Source organism: Lemur catta, chromosome 4 (genome assembly GCF_020740605.2).
Source record: "Lemur catta isolate mLemCat1 chromosome 4, mLemCat1.pri, whole genome shotgun sequence".
NCBI classification, from domain to species: domain Eukaryota; kingdom Metazoa; phylum Chordata; class Mammalia; order Primates; family Lemuridae; genus Lemur; species Lemur catta.
Window position 1 is genome coordinate 53,973,055 of NC_059131.1, and position 23,980 is coordinate 53,997,034.

Below are 23,980 nucleotides of genomic sequence, written 5' to 3' on the forward strand. Positions count from 1 at the left end.
ACTGCCACAGGGCTACTGAAGTGAAAAAGATAGTGTATTCCCTGGATACTAGGCTAGAATCTAGTAAAGTCTCACTCCAGGGTCCTCCTTATCCAAACTGTCTTCCACATTGCCAAGAGAGTTATCTTTATAAAACAGAAATGTAATTGTGTTACTTTCTTGCTTAAATATGTTCAGGCATATCTGATGATAGGTAAGAGATTACAGTATTGCCACAGAAGATTATGGACACTACTAGATGGTGAGGAATCTACTTTGGTATGTTTGCAATTTTTCATAATAAAAGGTTTAAAAGTTACAGAATAAATACCTGGGAACTCAATATTATCTACAGGAATAGTTGAAACTTATTAGCATGGCCTTTAGCTTCATCTCCTCTCATACTCATCTGGACTGAACATGTACTAAACTCTCATGTTCATATGCTCCAGCTCCACCAAATATCTTGTGCATTTGGTTCTGTTATGCTCCAGTCCCTTTCTATCTACTATTCCTTCAGCCAGAAATACCCTTCCCCCTGTACTGAGTTCACCTCCTATCTCCACCCCAACAAGCTTGCACTCAGGAGCAAATAATATTGACTCTGTAATGATACCTGCCAACACCAACCAATAAATTTGTGCCTTCTTCATGCTCGTCACAAACCACACATTATTATTATAATAATTAACCACATTATAATTATTACTTATGTCTAGTTCTCTACTAGACTGAGTTCTTGGACGTCAAGGACATGTTTTATTAGTTTTATTTACATTTATTTTTTATTGTTTCATTTTTTATTTATTATATATTATGTCCCTAATTTCTACGCACTTCATGTTGTAAATGAATGAATATATTACTTTTATCATTTGGAATTACCAAGCTAATAGTTGTCCTTGATATAACAGTATTCCTTAGTTGATTAAAGTTTTTTAAGTAACCAAGTAAAGACTAACTGATAAAATTCTACAGCCGTTTTCTATTAAATATTGATTTTGTGTAGTTATACTATTAGGTTATTAAGTATGAAATGTCTGATTTCCTTAAGTACTAAGTTAGATAGTTGGTATCTCTGACATTTCACTTTGACACTTCTTGTTTTTATTGTAAAGGTACATCCTCATTCTTTCAAACGCACAGTTTGGCTTGTGATTATCTTTCAAAAATTTTTTAGAGCAATTTTTGTGAAACTTTGGATAAGTCAAAAGTTATTGTCGAATATGAGTTCCATCATGGAACCAATACAGCACAGACAGCTCGAAATATTGACAGAGTGTTTGGGAAGGATGTGACTAATGAATTCACAGTACGTTGATGGTTTGAGAAGTTCCATTCTGGTGATTTTAATCTTGAAAATGAGCCATGTGGGCGACCTGAAACCAAGATGGGTAATGATGAGCTGAAAGCTGTAGTGGTAGTGAATCCATCTCAACCTATGCATAAATTAGCAGTAAGGTTTGATATTACTGTTCCAACAATATTGGCCCGTTTGAAACAAATCGGCAAGGTAAAGAAGCTGGATAGATGCGTACCAAGTGAATGAAACAAGCTTCAGAAGAGAAATTGTCTCAGAGCTTGCCTTTCTTTGCTGTCACAACATAAAGGCGAACAATTTCTACACCATATTGTTACATGCGATGAAAAATGGATTTTTTTTGACAATCACAAGTGTTCAGCACAATGGTTGGATAAAGATGAAGTGCCAAAACACAGTCCAAAACCAAATATTCATCAAAAAAAGCTAATGATGTCTGTTTGGTGGTCTAGCACTGGTATTATCCACTACAGCTTCATGAAACCTGGTCAGTCGATTACAGCGGATGTCTACTACAACCAGTTAGGTGAAATGATGAGGGTGCTTGTGATTAAGCAGCTGAGATTGGTCAATAGAGACAGGCCAATTCTCTTGCAAGACAGTGTTCTACCACATGTTGCACAAACAATGCTGCTCAAACTACAGAGGCTGAACTTGGAAACTTTCTGTCATCCACTGTATTCACTAGACCTGGCACCAACTGACTACCACTTCTTCCAGGCTTTGGACCACTTCTTGAAAGGAAAAATATTCAATTCTCAACAAGCTGTGGAAAACGCCTTTTGCGATTTCATTGTCACTTGCTCTCTAGGCTTCTTCACTGCTGGCATAAACAAGCTACAGTTAAGATGGCAAAACTGTGTTGATAGTTTAGGCGCATACTTTGACTAATTGTACTGCTGCTTGTTTGAGATATAATAAACTAAACTTTTGATTCTAAATCAGACATTTCATATTTAATGACCTAATACATGAAAAATGGTTTGCATGTGAAACAAGTACTATTAAGTAGTAGGTGGTATCAAATCACATTTTATAGAAATAATAGATTTTAATTTCTTTTACTTAGTAGTTAGACTTTTAAGTATTTTATTTTTTTGGTGAGCAGAATTTCTCATAGTTTTTTTTTCCCCCTCTTTGGTTTGGCTACATTCTAATAAAAAGTAATCTAGAAGTGAGGGCAATAAGTGAAACACAGAAGATGTAAAATCTTTTATTTAGCAAAGACAATGGATTAGATTTAATCAATGCATTCTTATTTTTAATCTATACCACAAATTTTTTTTTCTTTGAGCAGTGGTTGAACACAAAATTTTATTTTTAAATCTAGTAGCAAGATTTTCTGTTCTTTTTAACTCCACGGTTCTTTTTAATTACTAGTTGCCTATTTTCTGTGAGGGTTCATGTCTTATGTTTATATTTTAGGCCTCAAGAAATCAATAAAGAAGAACTAGAGGGAAATAGCATGAGGTGTGGTAGAAAGCTTGCCAAAGATGGTGAAGTAAGTATGGTTGTGACTCTTAATATTCTCATACAAATTGTTTTATTATGAGCACATAAGGCACTTTAGGTAACAATGAAACTGGTGTCATACCTCAGAAGAGATTATTTGTTATAGTTTCTGTAGCATGAACTTCTGGGCAAGGAGTTATAGCCACTGTATTCAGTAGTGATTGATTGCTCAGCCTGGCATGAAACTGTTGAACTTGTAGATCTTGGGTCCAGATAAGAGATATAAGAAGAGGATCTCTTAACAATCCAGAAATTAAGATAAAGAAGTTATGTGGGAGCTGTTACATTGTCTTAAAAGTGATTCCGTTTTATAATTATCCTAAATCAATGACATTCAAACCCTTTGATTACTACCCACATTAAATAGAATTACCTCTTTTCATTAGCACCTAATATAAATGTATATAAGTGAAAGAAAAATATATAAAATAATATTCTCCCCTACTGCATCCAGAGATCCTGTTTTCTATAATTTAAAAAAAAAACTATTGTATCCCATTAAATTGATTTTATAATCCACTAATGGGACATGAACTACGTTTTTAAATATTTCACCCCCTACTGTAATTTTTGCCTTTAAAAAAAAAATTCAACCTAATTTAGATATCCATATGGTTATTTTTCTCCCAAAATTTCTCTCATTTTAACTTTATTTGTAAAAATTATTTTATGTTTGCATTTATAATTATGATAAGTGTTCAGAGTATGAAAGAGTAGTTGTCTTCTTTATTCCTTATTCTTCCTTGTTGCTGCTTTCAGATCTTGTTCCTCCCTCATCCCTCATTGAACTATAACTTGTTGGGAGCAAGTGCTCCTGCTACACCACCTACTACCCATATTGTGGCCGTCATCCACTGGGCTAACTCCCTTTCTTTGTCACTACTCTGTTGGTCTTGGTGATTTAAGTATCTCTGTTCCCGGACTGGATTCCTTACCTCAGGCACCCATTCCCATGAACACATCCTCAATTTTTGTGTTACCGATTTACTGCACTGCCTTCAAAATCTCCATTTCAGGCATCCCATTTTCAGACTCTACCTCTTCTTTCTAGCTCTCTCTCTCTAGAACCTGGACTCCCAACAATTTTTTTAACCCTATTGGGATGTGTAATACATTGTTCTTATGACCTTTTCCTATCACCTCTCTCACCATATCCCTACTTCTTTCTTTACCTGACTTATATTTTATGTTCCATCTTAAAATTGGTCCCTTATATTCTTTTAACTTCCCCTTTTCCTTTTTGATTCTGTTAAACTCAACTGGCTAAACCCCAGCTCTTTTGTTAAATCCCATCTTTCCATGTTCTCCTTGCTTGCATCCAGACAGATCAATATGACTGAAGACAAACACCATATCCCAATGGGTTTCTCTTGCATGTTGTAACCATAAACTTCAAGCAGGTCTTTAGTGCTGCATCAAGATTCTCCTACATTTCCCTAGTGAATTTATCCTCTCACTATCTGAGGTGACTCTCGACCTTCTTTCCTCAAAAGGGCAGTGCTACCACCCTTATTCTTATCTGATGGCCTTCTTTCTGCAATAGGAAGAGAATCTGTGCATCCTCTTACCAATAATTCTGCCAGTCTGCCTGCATCTGTAGCTGTGTGCTATGCTTTTTCTCTTGTTAGAGTGATGAATGGTCTGCTTCTATCCTAGTCCTTCCCCTCTCCTTGTACTAGATCCTATTCGTACTCACCTATTCAAAAGCTTTGCTCCAGCAGTTACCACCTCCCTCTCCTGCATCATCTGTTTTCTCTTCTACTGGATCACTCTCATTTAGCATATAGCATCCTACAATATGACCCATCTTAAACTTACCTTCAACTAAACTCCCCCTCTAGCTACGACTCCATTTCTCTGTACTCCTTTTAGGCAAATCTCATTGAAAAAAGTTGCCTGTATTTATTGTCTATACTTCCTCTTTTCCAATGCCTTCTTGAATCATTCCAATTTATTTGAACAGTTCCACTGAAACTGCCATGCTAGTATCACCACATTGCCAAATCAAGTAGTCAATTTTCAGTCATCTTCTGAAAGCTCTTGGCAACTTTGACACATTTGTTCGCTCATTCCTTATTAAAGGATTTTCTCCACTTGACTTCCAGGACAGCATACTCCCCTGGTTTTCTTCCTACTTCGTTGGTTGCTCCTTTTGTGTCTTTGCTAGACCCTTCTCTTACTTAACGAAGGTTGGTGTGATTAGAGGATCAGTTCTTGTACTTCTGCCCTGTCTATATTCACTTCTAAGTGATCTCATCTAGTTCTGTGACTTTATAGCCCATCTGTACACTGATGACTCCTAACTTCAAATTCACATATCTATTCACTTGGTATCTTTCTTGGATACCTAATAGTATCTCAAATATAACAGTCCCACACAGAACTCTCTTTTTTGAGACAGGCTCTTGGTCTGTCACCTGGGCTATGTCTCATTATGTTGCCCTGGCTAGTCTTGAGCTCCTAGGCTCAAGCAATCCTCCTTCCAAAGTGCTAGGATTATAGGCGTGAGCCACCACACCTGGCCCCCAAGCAGAACTCTTAATTTTCATCTTTAAACCTCCTTTTTCCCAAGGATTCTCCAACCCCTTTGTTCATCATTGTATAGGCTCCAAACATAATACACAGAAGAGTTCATTTTGGACTCTTCTTTCTTTCATACCACTCCTGGTGTCTATAAGTAGTTTGTCAAGGCTCTACCCCTAAAATACATTCTCAGCGTGTCTACCACTAACACCCAAGTTTAGGCCTCTGTTCTCTTTTGCCTGGGCTGTTGCTGTTGTGGTAGCCTTACAACTGCTCTCCCTATTTTACTCTCATTCCTTTACATTCCATTTTCCACACAGTAGCCAAAGTAATGGTTTTAAAATGCAAGTTAGATCATGTCACTTCCTTCCCTAAAATCTTCCAGTAGCCTCCCACCATACTTAGAAGAAATACAGACTCTTCCTTACCATGGACTATTAGACCCTACAAGGCCCCTGACTGCCTCTGAACTCATCTCCAGCTTCTCTCCCTGTCAGTCACTGCCCCAGCAACATAGCCCTTCTTGGTGTTCCTCAGATATGCCAAGCATGTTTTTACCTTTGGAGCTTTTACTTGCCGTTATCTCTGCTTAAGATGCTCTTTCCCTGGATAGCTATGTGATCTACTCCTTCAGCTGACTCAAGTCTTTACTTACCTAGCATCTCCTTGAAGAGACATTTCCTGAGCACCTGTCTAAACCAGCAGGCTCCCCAACTGCAGACTCCCTTCCTCTACCCTGTCACTCTCTTCTGACATCCTATACTCTTCCCTTCCATTCGTAGCATTCATATCTCCTCTCCTACTGCACAAACATGTACACATAGCAGAATACAAATTCCACTAGGGCAGAAACCGATTTACTGCTGTGTCTCCACTGCCTAGAACAGTGCTTACATATAATATGTGCTCAGTAAATGTCACTTAAATATTGAATTAATGTTATAATTCAGGGTGTCAACCAAACACTTGAAGCTCTAACTGTATTTCCCTGTACCAGACCACCTCACCTGATACTCTCTCATTAACTGTTAGCTGATAGAATAAACAAACTTGTGAATCTCATGATTATATTTAAAATAACCCAGTTGTGTGTCTGTTGGTTAATTACTTAAGGTATTTTAGAAGCAAGGTGGATTTTAATGGGTCCTTATTACCCCCTTCTAGACTCCTAGTGCCCAAAGCTATGCCTACTTAGAGTTGCAGTGAAAAGCGTTATTTATGATAGAATTGCAGTGTGGAAAGAGAAATGAAACGGATAATGAAGAGGCAATACTAGGAAAGTAGCTTAAAGAATTATAGTCATAAAATCTGCTTTTCTGGCTTAGATATACAGTTCTGTGTGGTAACCACAGACAAAAAAACAGGGGACCCATGAAAGAAATAAGGGGGAAAAAAGACATTTTGAACTTTTTATTTTTGACTTGCTAACGTGATAAACTGAAATAAGTCTCTCTTTTGTATTTCTTAGTACTGCTGGCGGTGGACAGGTTTTAACTTCGGCTTTGATCTACTAGTAACTTACACTAATCGATACATCATTTTCAAACGCAATACACTGAATCAGCCATGTAGCGGATCTGTCAGTTTACAGCCTCGAAGGAGCATAGCATTTAGGTAGGATGAGATTTCTCTTCCCCACTCCAGGGGAAATATAAGAAGTAAAAGAAATAAAACTTTAATAATTTACACCAACAACTTTAGAACTTTGATAATATGCAGTATAGGGAAAGTGGTAGAAAATGGTAAGGCTTCATTCCTATGAAATGTATTATTAGTAATCAAAATCATAAGATCTAGTATGTCAGGGAGAACAAATGGGCTGGAACATATACTGAATATGGAATATCAGTCCTGAATGATGAAGGATTGATACTGGGCTTGAAGCTGTTGCCTTGTTGCTTTTCCTAGCAAATAAAAGGTCCGAACTGAAAATATGGTAAGGTATTTTTTTTTAAGCCAGTCAAATTTAGCAGTGGGCGAGGGTGGGGGGCTGTATACCAACTTTAGTGACACTAATGTTAGTAAATTCTGATAATCCGCTACCATGGTAAGGTATTTTTCCAGGAAAACATGTCTAGTAGTTTTGATATATCCAACTCTGCCTGATAGTTAAGCTGGCAATCTTTTTCTAGAGAGGATGCTATAGGCTGACAAATTGGAAAATAGCTTAATGAACAGATTATTTAAAAGACACATATTTGTACTTTACACCAAATACAAAGACTTAAAATGGATCAAAGACATAAACATAAGATCTAAAAATATGAAACTCTTGGAAGAAAACATAGAGGAAAAAGCTTTATATTAATAACATTTGATTTGGCAGTGTTTTCTTCCATATGACACCAAAAGCACAGGCAACAAAAGAAAAAATAGATAAATTAGACTTCATCAAAATTGAAAACTTTTGTGCATCAAAGGACACTATCAACAGAGTGAAAAGGCACCCCATGGAATGGGAGAAAATATTTGCAAACCCTATATTTAATAAGGAGATAATATTTAGAATATATAGAAAACTCTATAATAAAAAGATCTTGATTCAAAAATGGGCAAAGGACTTGCATAAACCTTTCTCCAAAGAAGATATACAAAATGGCTAATAAACACATGAAAAGATGCTCAGCATCACTAATCATTAGGGAAATGCAAATCAAAACCATAATAAGCTATTACTTCACACCTATTAGGATGACTATTCTTAAAAACAAAACGGAAGAAAACCTCAAAATTAACAAGCGTTGGTGAGGATGTAGAATATTTAGAACCTTTGTACACTGCTGGTGGCCATGTAAAATGGTGCAGCCACTGTAGAAAACAGTATGATGATTCCTCAGAAAAATTAAACATAGAATTTACCATATGATCCAGCAATTCCTCTTCTGGATATGTACCCAAAAGAATTGAAACTAGGGGCTGGGCACTGTGGCTCACACCTGTAATCCTAGCACTCTGGGAGGCCGAGGTGGGAGGATCACTTGAGGTCAGGAGTTTGAGGTTGCCGTGAGCTAGGCTGATGCCGCGGCACTCTAGCCTAGCAAGACTCTGTCTCGGAAAAAAAAAAAGAATGAAAATAGGGACTCAAACAAATATTTGTACACTCATATTCATAACAGCATCATTCATAATAGCCAAAAAGTAGAAGCAACCCCATGTTCATTGACAGATGAATGGGTAAACAAAATGTGGTATGTACACACAATGGGACACTATTCAGCCCTAAAAAGAAATTGACACATGCTAAACATGGATGAACCTTGAAGCCATGCTAAGTGTAACAAGCCAGTCGCAAAAGGACAAATATTGTAAGATTCCACTCATCTGAGGTATCTAAAGTAGATAAAATCATAGGGACAGAGAATACACTGGTGGTTGCCAGGGGATGGGAGAAGGGAAAATGGAGAATTAGTGTATAATAGGTGCAGAGTTTCACTTGGGGAAGAGGAAAATGTTCTGGAGATGGATTCAGAACAATGTGAATATATGTAATGCCACAGAACTTTATACTTAAAAATGGTTAAATGGTAAATTTTATGTTATATATATTTTACCACAATCAAAACATTTATAAATTATTTTTACATATCAGATATGTACAATAGCACAGGCTTGTAAATCTGGAATCAGTTCACAGTTTGAAAAGACTTTAAAGTCTTTTATCAAATAAAAGATCTATAGGGACAAGGAAGAGAAAAAATATTAAAGTGACGGAGGGCTTGTTTAAATTTGTAGTGAAAAAATCTTGTGTTTATTTTTTTTTTAATTTTTTTATCCTAGATTACGTTTGGCTTCCTTTGATAGTAGTGGAAAACTAATATGTAGTAGAACAACTGGCTATCAAATACTTACACTTGAAAAGGATCAGGTATGTTCGATTATTTTTCTGTGGTGTCATTATATTTGTCTTTTGAATCCGCTTTTGAAAATTCTTAAGTAGAATTAACATTAAAATGATGTTTTGATTTAAGGATTGGTTTGAATGTTTTTTGAGGGTAAAGATGAAGTACCTACCATGCACACTTCTGTATAATTTACCTCATCCCACTAGGAGCATAACCGGGCCAAAAAAAGAAAACATGATTTCAGAATCAGGGGAAAGCTGATTTATAAAGAAATTTATAAAGGGCATAATGTTTTAAAAAAGGGTTAAGGGCCTATTATAGTTCACATAAATTTTAAGATGTTAGCAGTTTTCCTCAGACTGAAGAGACTATCATAGAACGTTCTTAGCATTGCAAGGAACCTTAGAAGTGATCGTTGTAACCTCACATGCCCTGTATGAGAACTCCTTTAACAGCATTCTTACAGAGTCCTCCAGCCTGCAAGGAGTTAGCTACGCTCCCTGCAAGGGGTTCACAGGTCCCTCAGGCAGGGGTCGTCGCAAAGGATGAAAAAATAGTAGGAAACAGAAATAAAAATAATACGCAGAGCCAAAGACATAGTTTATAAAGTAAAGATTTATGAAGCTAGACAAAGGAGGGTGCCCAGAAGGTTACATCTCTTCCCTTGGAAATGCAATCACGACTGAAGTTTTACACAGGTACTTATAGGGCAGATACAGGTGCTCGGTTGCCAAGGGCAACAGGATTTATATAATAATAGATAGTTTGGTTCACGGTCAAATGTCTTCTAAAAGGCTACTACAGATCATTCAACTAACTCTTCCTAGGTAAACAATGAGTTATAAAATCTTCTTAGGGTAAACTTCTAGGGTTATGATAAGGCTGTTACTTTAGCAAAAACAGAGACATTGTGGCTCTGGTTATTGTGTGTTAGAACAGAGATTTCAGAAGTCAAGATGAGCTGTGCCTTATGTTATTTACTTTAACCCCATGGTTCAGTCTGGGCCCAGCTTGGGCAGCAGCATATCTGTTTGATCAGCTCTTAGCATATCTATTTGATCGGCTCTCATCTCCAAGGGCCTGTCTTTGTTGATAGCTCTGGCAACCTATGGCTGTAGGCAAGACCTGCTTTGTCTTTCAAAACAGGTGAGAGCCATAAACCCAGATTATAGCATCTGGCCTTGGAATGCAGCTGCTACTGACCATTGAGATGCCCTCCAGAGGCCAGGCAGCTTTTGATATGCGAACTAACACATTTACATTTTCCTTTAAGGCAAAGCTTTGCTTGACTTCTGAAATCATATCTGTCTCTAAAAATACAGGGGGCATTTCTATAAATCAGTATTTCTTAGGCTCAACACCAGCCGTTGTTGGAACTCGAGCAACAGAGAGCTGACCATCTTAAGCAGTAGGTAGTATGGAGGAATGTCCATTTCAAGGCAGATGTATAATGGGAAAGTTCAATTCTGCCTCTGTTGGAATTCTCTATTGGTCCTTATTATACCCTCTGGAACTGAATGGACAATGACTATTTTTACCTTCTACCTGGAACTTCATTTAAAAAAAGAAAAAAGTCATGGCTCAAAGCAACCAAAGACTTCAAAAGCACCAGGCCAAGATAATAGTTGCATTCCAAATGTTCCTTCAGTAAATGCTGAAGTTTCCTTACTGCACACTAGGTTCTATGTTAGGAGGGGAGGAAATAAAGATGGGCTTGTGTTAACATGGCCTGGTATAAGCAGTGTGATAGAATAAGCTCAGAGTGGTGTACAACGTTGAGGGTAAAGTCTCTAACCTGTACTGTGCAGTTGACAGGGGGTATGGTTATTGGGGGAGGAGGAGAAGGGAAGACAGCTCAGGGGAAACCTCCCCTCCTGGAAAAGTTGAAAAGTGAATATACCTGAACCAAACCTCAAATGATGAGTAAGATGGAGGCAAGGCATGTGGGTCCTTGAAAGAACTGAAAGACAGTTGGAAGAGTTCAGTGTAACTAGAGCCAGGGCAGGTAGGCTGTGGATGGAATTTGGAAGGATTTAAGTTGGGAGTTGTATATGTGCATTTTATGTACGTTATAGGTGTTTATTGTAGAAAAAATAGAAAATAGAAATAAGCCAAAACAAAATCATACATACACCACTCAGATACACTGGATACACTGCTGACATTTTTCTCTTCACTATATCTTTTTTCCAAAAATGGGTCTTACTGTTAACTATTTTGTAACCTGCCGTTTTTTATAGTGAAAAAAATGTGTATTTAGAATTAGCCAATTGAGATTGATTTAGATAATCTCAATTTTGTTGGCAACATAGTCAGTCAGGAGCCAGTCCAAAATGTGCCTTCTTCCCTCCATCAGGCCTGATCAGACCTTGGCCACATCAGTGTCATAGAGCTTCTTCACATCCTCTTTGATCTGGTACTTGTTGGCCTTGACATCCACAATTGAGCACAAGTGTGTTATTGTCTTCTGTCGTCTTCATGGCTGACTCGGTGGTTAGAACTTCATGATGGCATAGTAGTTAAGCCTAGGGGAGAGGCAAAATGGGGTTGCCTGGCCAGGGCCCAGTAGAAGAAAGGATGGGGCCCTTTTTTGGAGCACAAGGCCAGGAAAGCCTAGGTGTATCAGACAATGAGGTAGCAATTGTAACCTGCTATTTCTTTTCTACTTTATTATGCATAGTTTTTCTTTCAATAAATATATATCCACAACTTTTTTTTTTTTTTTGAGACAGTGAGGGTGTCGCTCTGTTACTCAGGCTAGAGTGCGGTGGTGTCATCATAGCTCACTGTAGCTTCAAACTCCTGACCTCAAGCAATCCTCTCACCTCAGCCTCCCAAAGTGCTAGGATTACATGTGTGAGCCACCATGCCTGGCCTCACAACATCATTTTTATTAACTGCTTAATATTAGTTGTGTTGGATATACCATAATTTATATAAATCCTTTTTATTGGATAAAATTCTCAAGGTTTTCTTTCATTATTATCTTTGTCCACTTTTCTGAGTTTTTTTTTCTTTTTTAAAGCTAAATTCCAAGAAATAGCATTCTTGTCAAATGGTGCATATGTTTTCTAACGGCCAAATTACCCTTTACAAGTACAGTCCAATTTATACTCCCTCTGGCCGTATAGTAAAATATACCTAATCTAGAATATTATGCTTCTTTTTAATCTTTCTTCCAAGGTAATAAGTGAGACAAATTATATTTGTTTTAATTTTCATTTCTTTCATTACTGGTACGGTTGAGTTTTTTGTATGCATATTGGACATGTTATATATAACTTGATAGCTAATATCTGTATAATTTTTATGAAAATATTTATTCTTCCAAGTAGCTGGGACTGCAGGTACATGCCACCACACCCAACAAATTTTTTTAATTTTTTGTGGAGATAGCAAGCATCTCACTAAGTTGCTCAGGCTGGTCTCGAACTCTTGGCCTCAAGTGATCCTCCTGCCTCAGCCTCCCAAAGTGCTGGGATGACTCAGATGTGAGCCACTGTGCTTGGCATATCTTTTATGTATAAAGAATAATACAATTTGTGATATGCTGTAGTTTGTCCATTTTGTCATTTGTTTTTTCAACATTTAAAACTATCTATCTCTTTAATGATGTCTTCATTTGGTATGATCCTTAGGCCTCCTTATCCTTGCTACAACTATATACATAGTTATCTGAGCTGGATATGGTGGCTCACGCCTGTAATCCCAGCAACCCAGGAGGCTGAGAGGGAAGGATCACTTGAAGCCAGGAGTTTAAGGCCAGCCTGGGCAACATAGCAAGATGTATCTCTAAAAAAAGATTTAAAATAAAAATAAATAAATAGTTGTCTGTATTTTTTATGCTCCTTTTATGGTTTAATTTTTTACATTGGAGTATTTCAAATGTATTTGAAATGCCTTATATACTAAATCCTTACAAACTTTGTTTCATTTCTGAACTTTCTGCTTTATTGATTTCTTCATTATGAAGACAACAGGCATTGTTTTAATTAGGCTAACTTTAAAATGCATCTTAATACCTAGTAATGCAAAAACACTTTCATTCTTCTTTTTTCAAAAATCCTTTGGTTTGGCCAGGCACAATGGCTCATGCCTGTAATCCAATCCTAGCCCTTTGAGAGGCTAAGGCAGGAGGATCCCTTGAGGCCAGGAGTTTGGGACCAGCCTAGGCAAAGACCCTGTCTCTACAAAAATTTTTTAAAAATCTTTTGCTTCTTTGTGCATGATTATTCTTCTGTATGAGGTGTAAACTCATTTTGTCAAGGTTCCTATGGAGATTTTGACTTATATTATTAAATATATAGAGTAACTTGTGGGAAATTGATATCTTCCCCTTCTGGAATATGGTTCTCTACATTTATTTAGGTCTTCTTTTATGTCTCTCTAAAATTTATAGTTTTTCCCATATTGTTCATATATATTTCTGGAAATATAATGCTAAGTATTTGATATTTCAACTGCTAATATGAATTTTTTTCTAATAGTTTTTGATGATGGAACAAAGCTAGTGATTTTTATATATTTTATAACTGTCTTACAAAACTGTATTTTTTAATGCTGTTTGCATATAGTGCAAATGCTATAATGCTAACTGGATTTGCATCATAGAAGGTTCTCTCAGATAGTAATGTGTAGGAAGGATTAGAGATATGATAATGTCCAGAAGACAGTTTAGTGATTGTATTGCTATATAGTCCAGATAAAGAATGATGAGAGCCTTAATTTAGGGAAGGTAGCCATGAAGATGAAGAAATGCTGATGGGTTCTAGAAATAAAATGGTACAGTTGACAGATTTTGGTGCTTAATTGTGTGTGTATGTGAAGAAAAGCAGTTAGATGGTTCCTGGTTTTCTAACTTGGACAACTTGATTTATGGTAGTGTTTTTTCCTGAGATTTGAATTATAACAAAGAAAATGAATATGACTTAAAGCTATTTGTGATGGCAAAGAGGTGATGAATTCAGTTTAGGGCATATTTAATTTGAGGGCATCAAGGTGAAAATTTGATAGGCTGGTAGACAAATGCATCTGTAGTTTACAAGCAGTGCCTGTGCTACAAATGATGACTGGATTAAAAACTATAGGAAATGCGTAGAGATTCCTAGGCTGGAACTCTAGGGACCACTGGTATTTAAAGGGTGGGCAAAAGAAGTAACCTGGTGAGATATTCAACAGCTGGGATGGGGAGTCAAAGCCATATTGCAAAAGTAAAAGCATAGGCCGGCGCGGTGGCTCACGCCTGTAATCCTAGCACTCTGGGAGGCCGAGGCGGGTGGATCGCTCGAGGTCAGGAGTTCAAGATCAGCCTGAGCAAGAGTGGGACCCCGTCTCTACCAAAAATAGAAAGAAATGATTTGGACAGCTAAAAATCTATATAGAAAAAATTAGCTGGGCATGGTGGCGCATGCCTGTAGTCCCAGCTACTCGGGAGGCTGAGGCAGTAGGATCGCTTAAGCCCGGGAGTTTGAGGTTGCTGTGAGCTAGACTGACGCCACAGCACTCACTCTAGCCCGGGCAACAAAGCGAGACTCTGTCTCAAAAAAAAAAAAAACATGTAAAAGCATAGATGGCCCAGAAAGAAAAGGAGGAGGAGATAGTAGCCAGTAGCTGAAGGTTTGAATCTCAGTTGCTTTATATCTAAGTGAAGATTTCTGGTAGTGAGTTGGATTTACGGATCCTGGAATTTAGACCTGTAAGATAGAATGTGAGGGAAGCAATACAGGTATAGCATAGAATAAGTAGCATGAGCCTCAGAGAAGCAGGAATTTGTACTTGAAGATGAAGCAATAATTGCAAGTAGAAACAGGGACCTAGGAAGATGTTGCTCTGTCTACTGCTGCAATGTGTGGGCTCCACAGCTTTTACCCACACTGAGCAAGGAAAATGGAATTTTGCTATAAAGATACTTCAGTGCAAATGTAGGTGTAAATTCATCCCTCAGGTAGAGTTAAAAGATTTGATGAAACTAGGATTAGATCTGTCTTGTTTGGAGATGTAGAGTGGGGATTAATACAGTTTAATTTTCAGAAATTGGTGCATCCATTCACCCTCTAAGCAATGGCCCTGTGGTGTTCTCCTTTTCCCGGAGTTGGTCCTTAACCTACCCCCACCCAACCTTAACTATACTCAAATACCAGAATGCTAATCCTTCTTGGAGCTTTTGTTTTGTCATGGTACAGAATCTTGATTTTTATCATCAGATATATCTATCATCAAAACATTTGTCCTCAACAAATTTAGTAGATGTGCCTTCACTCACATTAGATTATTGATACAATTTTGACTAGGTCAGAGTCAAGCATCTGAAGACCAACCATGCTTTGACATTATTCCTCTCTCGTGACACTCTAGCACCATCAGCCTAGGCGATGGCCTTGCCTGATTTTGTTCACCGATAATCTTTTTAAAAATACCACTTTGCCTCTTTGGAGGTATGGAGAGAGATTGTGTGTGCATGTGTGTACCTTCTTCTTCATCTTGCTACTCCCTCAACACAGAAGCTGTGTCCAGTCAGCCTACTTCAGGCACTCAAATATTCTAGTTTTAGTCCTTCATTGCAGGAACACATACCTCAGTAAAAAATTAAAACTCTAGATTTAAACAATGTTTAATAGTATATTCTACAAAATGTATAAAATAAAGTGAAACTAACACATACTATTGCAGAGAGTATATTCCAGGTATTTAAAAAATAAGAATTCTAATTTTAGTGTTGCTTCTTTTACTCTGAGGATTTATTCTGTTCACCAAATAGTGCTGGTAAAGGATATATGAGGTTCCAAACAGACACCTGGAGCATCAGTGATGTCATATTTGTAGCTCTCAGGTGTAGTATCAGCTCCTGTCTGTCTTGGAGTTTGGTGCATTCTTATGTGTGTTGATGGAACTGAACCTGAAATTTCTTTTACATGATAATGTATTTTATGTGCCAGGAGACAGATAACATGTTTGTCATAGGGACAGTGGGGAATCTTACGAGTAGGAATCCTGCTTGCTGGTAGGAATAGTGACTCTCCACCTTCATCCCAATGATTTGCTATACCTAAGGGCCATCAGAAATTGAAGCCAAGTAGACAGGTACATTGGTGTGTGCCTATAGTCCCAGCTGCTCAGGAGGCTGAGGCGGAAGAATCCCTTGTGCTCAGCCTGGGCAACATATAGTGAGACCATGTCTCTAAAAAGAAAATTACAATTAATAAAATTTTAAAAAGAAATTGAAGCCAATTGAGAAGTTTATTTCTGAACCCTGTATCTATTCCTAAAACATGCAGGTACTTGATAGAAATTTTTGCAATAATGAAAATACCTACCACTACTGAGTACTTAATATATATCTGGATTTGCTAAACCCTCTGTGCATTGTCTTATTTCATCCTCAGTGTAATTCTGTGAAGTGGGTACTCTTACTGTCCCCATTTTATACAATGAGAAAGCAGCAGTAACTAGTGGGTGGGAGTTTTAAGATTTGAATTGTGGATCTCAGACTCAAGCTCTTAACCCCATACTATCTCCTTTGCTTCACTCAATTCAACAGCTTGGGGGTTTTTTTATTTTTATTTTTTAAATCTTGCTATCTAGTTGTCATTAAACCTACAAATCTGTCTTATAGGAACAAGTGGTGATGAACTTGGACAGCAGGCTTCTGGTCTTCCCTTTATATATCTGCTGTAACTTCTTGTATATATCGCCAGAAAAAAGAACTGAAAATAATCGTCACCCAGAAAATCCAGAAACCTGAGGATCTCATCAGTTGGAAACAGTAGCACTTTGAAAACTTTTTAGGCCAGCTTTAATTTAATGGCCCTGCTGATATTCACATCTAAGGTGACTAACAATGACAAAGGCCTTATGAACTGTACAGACAATACAGAAGATTATTCTTATCCTTATTACATTTCTATGCATATGTGGAAAAAAACATTTTAAAGCCAAGAAAATATTGGTGAAACCATTTCTGTTATAAAGGTGTCAATTCATGCTTTTAATTCAGCATTAGTAGTAAATTGCTGTAGGTAAATCTCACATTTCTGTGCAAGAAAATATAGATTGAATTTTTAGCTTAAACTTTGTTCTTACCTTGTGTTAGTGAACCTTAGTCATCTATCTGTAAATTTATTTGGCTAAAAGAATGCTAACGGAATAATTTGGCCAATTATAAATCCTCTTTCAGTTGGTGAAAGAGCATTTATAGCTATCCTTTAATTTTTTTCACCTCATTATGATTCCCTTTTAGTTTAATATATTTCCAGTGTATTCTTGTTTTTAATCATTAAAGATGTTTTTCATGGTTTTGGAGACTAAGCTGAGGAACTTTTTTTAAACTTAAGCATTTTCATATTTTCTTTTAATTTAGCTTTTCTGGGAATTTTAACAAAAAAAATCAGCTTCAGACCTACAAATGAATGAGGGGAAAAATCAGTTTGATTCTGAGCATATTTCTTATCTTCCTTGGTCTTTTCTTTTATATTCTGTACACTTTTATTGTTGGGTTATGAATTATTTATGTACCAGATATTATGCTTTTAAATATTTTAATATTTTCTGATGTTTAAAATTATTTATGTTCACATTTTAGTTGGGAATTCTGTTTCCTACTTAAGCTCAGGACTTTATAACCTCTGAATTGAGTGAGTGCCTTTAAGTTATACATACTAATAGAAATTTCATAGTACATGTAAATAAGTTTGGAGGATCTAATATAGAAGCTGATAATAAAGCATTAATGTAAAAATGGAAGTTATTTTTGTCAAATGAGATGCATACTTGTCATGATTTATGTATGTTGGCTTCTTGTGTTTATTGCTAATTTGAAAATAGCCATGTTCATTTTTTTCCAAAGTAAGTACAGTGGTTAATGTATATTTTTAGTATGTTTTTTAAAATGGGAATCATTTTTATGTATCTGTGAAAATAACAAATGCTCATTTGGAAAAAGAATAAATAACCTCTTATATAAAATGGACCCAAAAAACCCCTTAATTGAAAGCAGAATTTTTTTTCTTTCTAGTTAGATATTTTTCCCTGCTACTTTTAACTTTTGAAATTTATTGATAGTTTTTCTTTCCCAGTAATATGTCCATAGGCTTATATATTGCTTTTGTCCTTTCAGAATTCATCCACTTGTTTAACTTAAAGGAACCTTTTAAATGCCTCCCCTTCAGCCCCTAGAGCTGTAATTTAAATGTTTGTAATACGATGATTTGGCTGTATCAAGAGGCTACATTTCTTTTTATATTTGGTTATAATATCTCTTTCATGTGATGCTGTTGTTTTCTTTGTATCTTATTATAGCATAAGAGGTCTTTACTCTTTATTAAAAAATATATAACAAACTGGAATTATTTGAATAAATTTTTTTAAATTTTGAAAGTAAACATAACTAATGTTTGAGTATATCAATGAGTAAAACTAACTTTCACTTATATAAATTAACTGGCCAAATTGGAATTATATATGGTTCCTGTTCATTTGTTCTGTCCTGTCCAAGTTGCTTATGTCATCCATCAGCAAGATGATTATTTCTTCAGTCACAAATGGGTCATGTTCTTATTTGAGAAATTGAAAATTGTCAGCTAGTACTTCTCGTTGATAGTAAAGATGTGTTTTTGTTACCAAATACTTTTATGTGTATGCATAGTTCTTTTCAATAGGAATATTTTCAATAAAGTGTTAATAGTGTCAGCTAAAGTATCATAAAAACTGTATATGAAAGCTTTTGTGCTTGTCAGCTTTTGCTTTATAGCCTCTACTGGTCTTTATTTTTGCTTGTCTATCAGTAGAGGTCCCTAAGAGAATATGTTCTAGGATTTCACACTAAATTATTAAAGAGGGATCTGAATGTACCTTCCCTTTTTTTTTTTTTTTATGGATTGGGCTTGAAACTTAGCAAGATAGGCAAAACTATGTGAAGAATAGTGGTGGTAGTCACTGGCTTTTTTTCACCAAATGTTTAGCAGCTAACACTTTATCTCATTTAAATCTTTTCAATAAGATTACCATCATATGTGGACAATTTTCAACATCAAATGCAAAAACAGAATTGCCAGAGGTCACCATGGCCATTTAAGTTAATTAAAATTTTTAAAAATTAAAAATTTACTCCCTCAGTCACAGCAGTCACACTGTAATTGCTCAATAGCCACATATAGCTGGTGGCTACCATATTGGACAGTGCAGATATAGAATATTTCCATCATTGCAGTAAGTTCTGTCCAACACAGTTGGTTTAGAATATTGGACTGGTAGTGGTGAAACTGTGTTTAAAATTATATTTCCTTAAAGATGAACTGGTTTAAAGAATAGAAAAAATAATAGAGCAAGGGGCATAAATGATAAGCATAGATGACTTGTCAATGACCTGAAATGATCAAGTAATATGGACCCAATCACATGACTGAATTAAAAAGAAAAAAAGGCATGGTACAATTCTCTCCCCAACCAGAGAGTTTTTATTCTTCCCCAAAGTGTAAGGTACAGGGGTAAAAATAGCAAAAAGTCTCAACCAGCATCTATCATTGTTAACTAGTGGTCAGACTACATCTAATTAAATGGGAGTTACTGAGTCAACAACATGCATTCACATGTACAAAGTAGAATACTTTTGTAAAGGCTGGTAATTTTATATGGAATAGGACTAAAAAAGATAAAACAAAATTTAACTTCCTGGGTCAAAATAAAATTTCCTGGGTCAACAAAGACCTTGTTGCTAAATCCTGTAGGTTAGATATGTCCTTTCATTCCTTTAAACATTTAAAATTGATTACTTTGTTCTCCTTAAAAAGCAGCCTTCTCTTAAACTTGTCTGACATCACACTCACCTGGTTTCTATTTCTCTGGCCACTCCTTAGTCTCCTTTTGGTTTCTTCCGCTGGCTATCTCCAGGCCCTTTTCTCTCCTGAGCCTGTAGCAGGAGATTTCATGCACTCTCGTGGCTTCAAATGAACATCTGTTTTTTGTTTTTGTTTTGTTTTTAGAGATAGGGTCTTGCTCTGTCACCCAGGCTAGGGTGCAGTGACATGATCAAAGCTCAGTGCAGCCTCCTGGGCTCAAGCCATCCTCCTGCCTTAGCCTTCCATGTAGCTGGGACCACAGGTGCATGCCATCACGCCCGGCTAATTTTTTATTTTTTGTAGAGATGGGGGTCTTACTATGTTGCCCAGGCTGGTCTTGAACTCCTGGTCTCAAATGATCCTCCTGTCACTGATACCACTACATTCTAGCTGGGGTGACAATAAGACACTGTCTCAAAAAAAAAAAAAAATTCAGCTAGTCATTAGGGACATGGAAATTAAGACCATCATGAGATATCACAATATACCTGTTAGAATATTTTAAAAATAGTGACAACACCAAAAGCTAGTGAAGATGTGTAGAAACTGGATCTCTCGTACATTGCCATGCATGTAAAATGGCATAGCCATTCTGGATAACAGTTTGGCAGTTTCTTTTAAAAACTAAATATATACTCACCATACAACCCAGCAATCACACTCCTGGGCGTTTATCCCAGACAAACGAACACATGCCCATACAAAAACCTGCACACACATATTCATAGCAGCTTTATTTAAAATAGCCAAAAATCGTAAACAAGCAAAATGTCTTATAGTAGAGTAGGTGAATGGGTTAAAGTGTTGTACATCCATATTATGGAATACTATTCAGCAATAAAAAGGAACAGACTATTGATACAATGACTTGGATGATCTCCAGGACATTATGATGAGTGGGGGACAAAAGTCAACTTGAAAAGGTCACATACCACATGATCCCATGTATATAGTATTCTCAAAGTGGAAAAATTACAGAGAGAGAGAAAAGGCTAGTGGTTGCCAAGGGTTTGGGGTGGTGGAGGAGAGGTGCATGAATGTGACTACAAAGAGGTAGCATGAGGGAGATCTTTGTGTGATGAAATAGTTTTGCATCTAAATTGTGGTGGTTATGTGAACCTACATGTGATAAAATGACATACAACTATACATACACATTGTACCAATGTCAGCATCCTAGTTGTGCTATAGATGTACTATATATGCACCTAGATGTACTATAGTTTCCCAAAATGTAATCACTGGGGAAAATTGGGTGGAAGGTACACAGGAACTCTCTGTACTATCTTTGCAACTTCCTGTTAATCTATAATTATTTCAAAATAAGTTAAAATTAAGAAATGAACTTCTAAGGCCAGCGCGGTGGCTCACGCCTGTAATCCTAGCACTGTGGGAGGCCGAGGAGGGTGGATCACTCAAGGTCAGGAGTTCGAGACCAGCCTGAGCAAGAGTGAGACCCCCATCTCTACTAAAAATAGAAATAAATTATCTGGCCAACTAAAAATATATATGCAAAAAATTAGCCGGGCATGGTGCCGCATGTCTGTAGTCCCAGCTACTCGGGAGGCTGAGGCAGTAGGATCGCTTAAGCCCAGGAGTTTGAGGTTGCTGTGAGCTAGGCTGACGCCACGGCACTCACTCTAGCTAGGGCAACAGAGTGAGACTGTCTCAAAAAAAAAAAAAAAAAAAAAAAGAACTTCTAGGTTAATTGGTGGTGGCAGTGAGTGGGATTTCCTCAGGAACTGTGAAAGGTGTCCTGTCTTCCCTAACAGTCTTCCCAAACCAAGCTAAGATGAATTTACTGGGATGCACAGTGCTGTATACTGAATGTTTGAGTCTCCCAAAATTGGTATGTTGAAACCTAGTGCCCAATGTGATGGTGTTAGGAGGTGGAGCCTTTGGGAGGTCATGAGGGTGGAGCCCTCATGAATGGGATTAGTGCCCAAATCAAAGAAGCCCCAAAGAGCTTGCTAGCTCCTTCCCCCACGTGCAGGCACAGAGAGAAAGCACCTTCTGTGAATAATAGGCCCTCGCCAGACACCGAATCTGCTGCACCTTGATCTTAGACTTCCCAGCCTCCAGAACTGTGAGAAACAAATTTCTGTTGTTTATAAGCCACCCAGTCTATGGTATTTTGTTATAGTAGCCCAGATGGACTAAGACTCAAAGAGCCAAGCTTCCCTTCAGGGTGCCTAGCTGGCAGGTGTGTGACCTACCCAGCTGGGAAAATACAGAAATTAATCGGGAGAGTTACTGCCTTGCTGTCAGCTATTTCTCCCAGCCTTTTCTCCTTTTCTCCTCCGGTGACCTGAAGTTTCCTGGGGCACTGCCCTGTTTCTCCCTCCAATCCCAGTGTCCATGTGTGCTGAGACCTGTGCTGTCAGCTCCACTCAGTGCAGAGCAGTGTCCCTGCTACGAAAACCTTTCAGCCCCACTGCCTGCTGTCTGTGGCTGGTCTGGGTGCTGCTCACTCCTGCTGGGCCTAGAGGTCTCTTTGCCTCTGCTAGAAAAACAGATATGCTCACCTTTTCAGGCATCTTATTTAGCTGTGTTGAATTGCCATTGTCTTACATATGGTTTTTCTAATTGGAAAATTCCTCAGTTTCTGGTCTACTGATGGCATCTTCTTTCATTTCCCTGGTATGGATTTAGGGACTAGGAAAGATAAATGCAATTCTTTGTTATTTTCCTTAGCCTACTCTCCACTCAAACAATTTTCAGCAAGTTCACCAATGGCTTCTATATTGCTAAATTCAGTGGACATTTGGCAGTTCTTACTTTAAAGGATTTTCTACTGCATTTGACATAGCTGATGGTATTAGCTTCTTGAGCCTGCTGCAACAAATTGCCACAGAGTTGGTGGATTAAAACAATGGAAATTTATTCTGTCATTATTCTGGAGGCCAGGAGTCCAAAATCAAGGCCAAAGCCAAGGGGTCGGCAGGGCTGTGCTCCCTCTGGAGTTTCTAGAGAAGAATCTGTTCTTTGCCTCTTCCAGCTTCTGGTGGCTGTGGGCATTCCTTGGCTTATGGGCACACCACTCCAATCTCTGCCTCTGTGGTCACATTGCCTCCTCCTCTAATGTAAGTACCAAATAGCCCTCTGCCTCTCTCTTATAAGGATATTTGTGATGCCATTTACAGTCCACTTGGATAATTCAGGATAATTTTCCTGTCTCAATATCCTTAACATAATCACATATGCAAAAACTTTCCCATGTAAGGTCATATTCACAGGTTCCAGATATAAGGACATCGTTGGGTGGCCATTATTCAGCCTGCAACACTGACCACTGTTATTCCTTCTTGAAATTCGTCCCCTTTGAATTGTACTCCTGTTTTTATAACTGGCAACTGCATCTTGGCTTCCTCTGTGGGCCTTTCCTCTTCTGTGTAAGCCCACATTTCCCCTGGAGGCCATCCTTGGCTTACCACTCTTCTCTTTAGGACAATTTCATGGAATCCTGTCATTCATAACCGCCCCCCCATCTCTATCTTTATCCCTCATCTCTTCCCTAATTATCACTCAGTCTGCAGGTGGTCAAATGCCTGCCAAAAATAACTATCTGGATGTTCATTAGGTACTTTCTCCCTCTCCACCACAAGCAGAAGTGTAACTAGGTTCTCCCACTGTGGAGCAAACATATACAAAAAAGTTTCACTTAATTGATGAGGGAGGACCTAGGGGTATAGGGGCCCTCACATACAAAAGGAATCACCTGTCACTGCCTTCTCCTTGTGTCTCTCACATGCACTCACCATCATGTTTCAGTTGTGTAGTGAACTGACAAACTATCACTTTCTCACTTTAGTAAGCATCACTAAGAGATACATACTTTTTGCCAGATCCAGTGCAAGATGAAAATGCAGGGTCTCTTGTTCAAAAATTAGTATGAATTTCAAGAGTGGCAACAGCTGAGCATTAAGCCAACCAGAAGGCCCTTCTAGGTGCAGGATGCTGTGTGACTGCAC

General features: G+C 37.6%; 1 protein-coding gene across 1 annotated transcript in view; it reads left to right on the forward strand.

The window, feature by feature from the left end:
- GMCL1 (germ cell-less 1, spermatogenesis associated) overlaps window positions 1–18,237 on the forward strand; it is a 48,745-nt gene extending 30,508 nt beyond the window's left edge. Inside the window, exons 11-14 of the mRNA XM_045549779.1 lie at window positions 2,726–2,801; window positions 6,804–6,949; window positions 9,113–9,200; window positions 16,790–18,237. Of these exons, the coding sequence (XP_045405735.1) occupies window positions 2,726–2,801; window positions 6,804–6,949; window positions 9,113–9,200; window positions 16,790–16,918 (439 nt within the window). The 3' untranslated portion in view covers window positions 16,919–18,237. The remainder of the gene's footprint in view (window positions 1–2,725; window positions 2,802–6,803; window positions 6,950–9,112; window positions 9,201–16,789) is intronic.
- The last annotated feature ends 5,743 nt before the right edge of the window (window positions 18,238–23,980 follow it).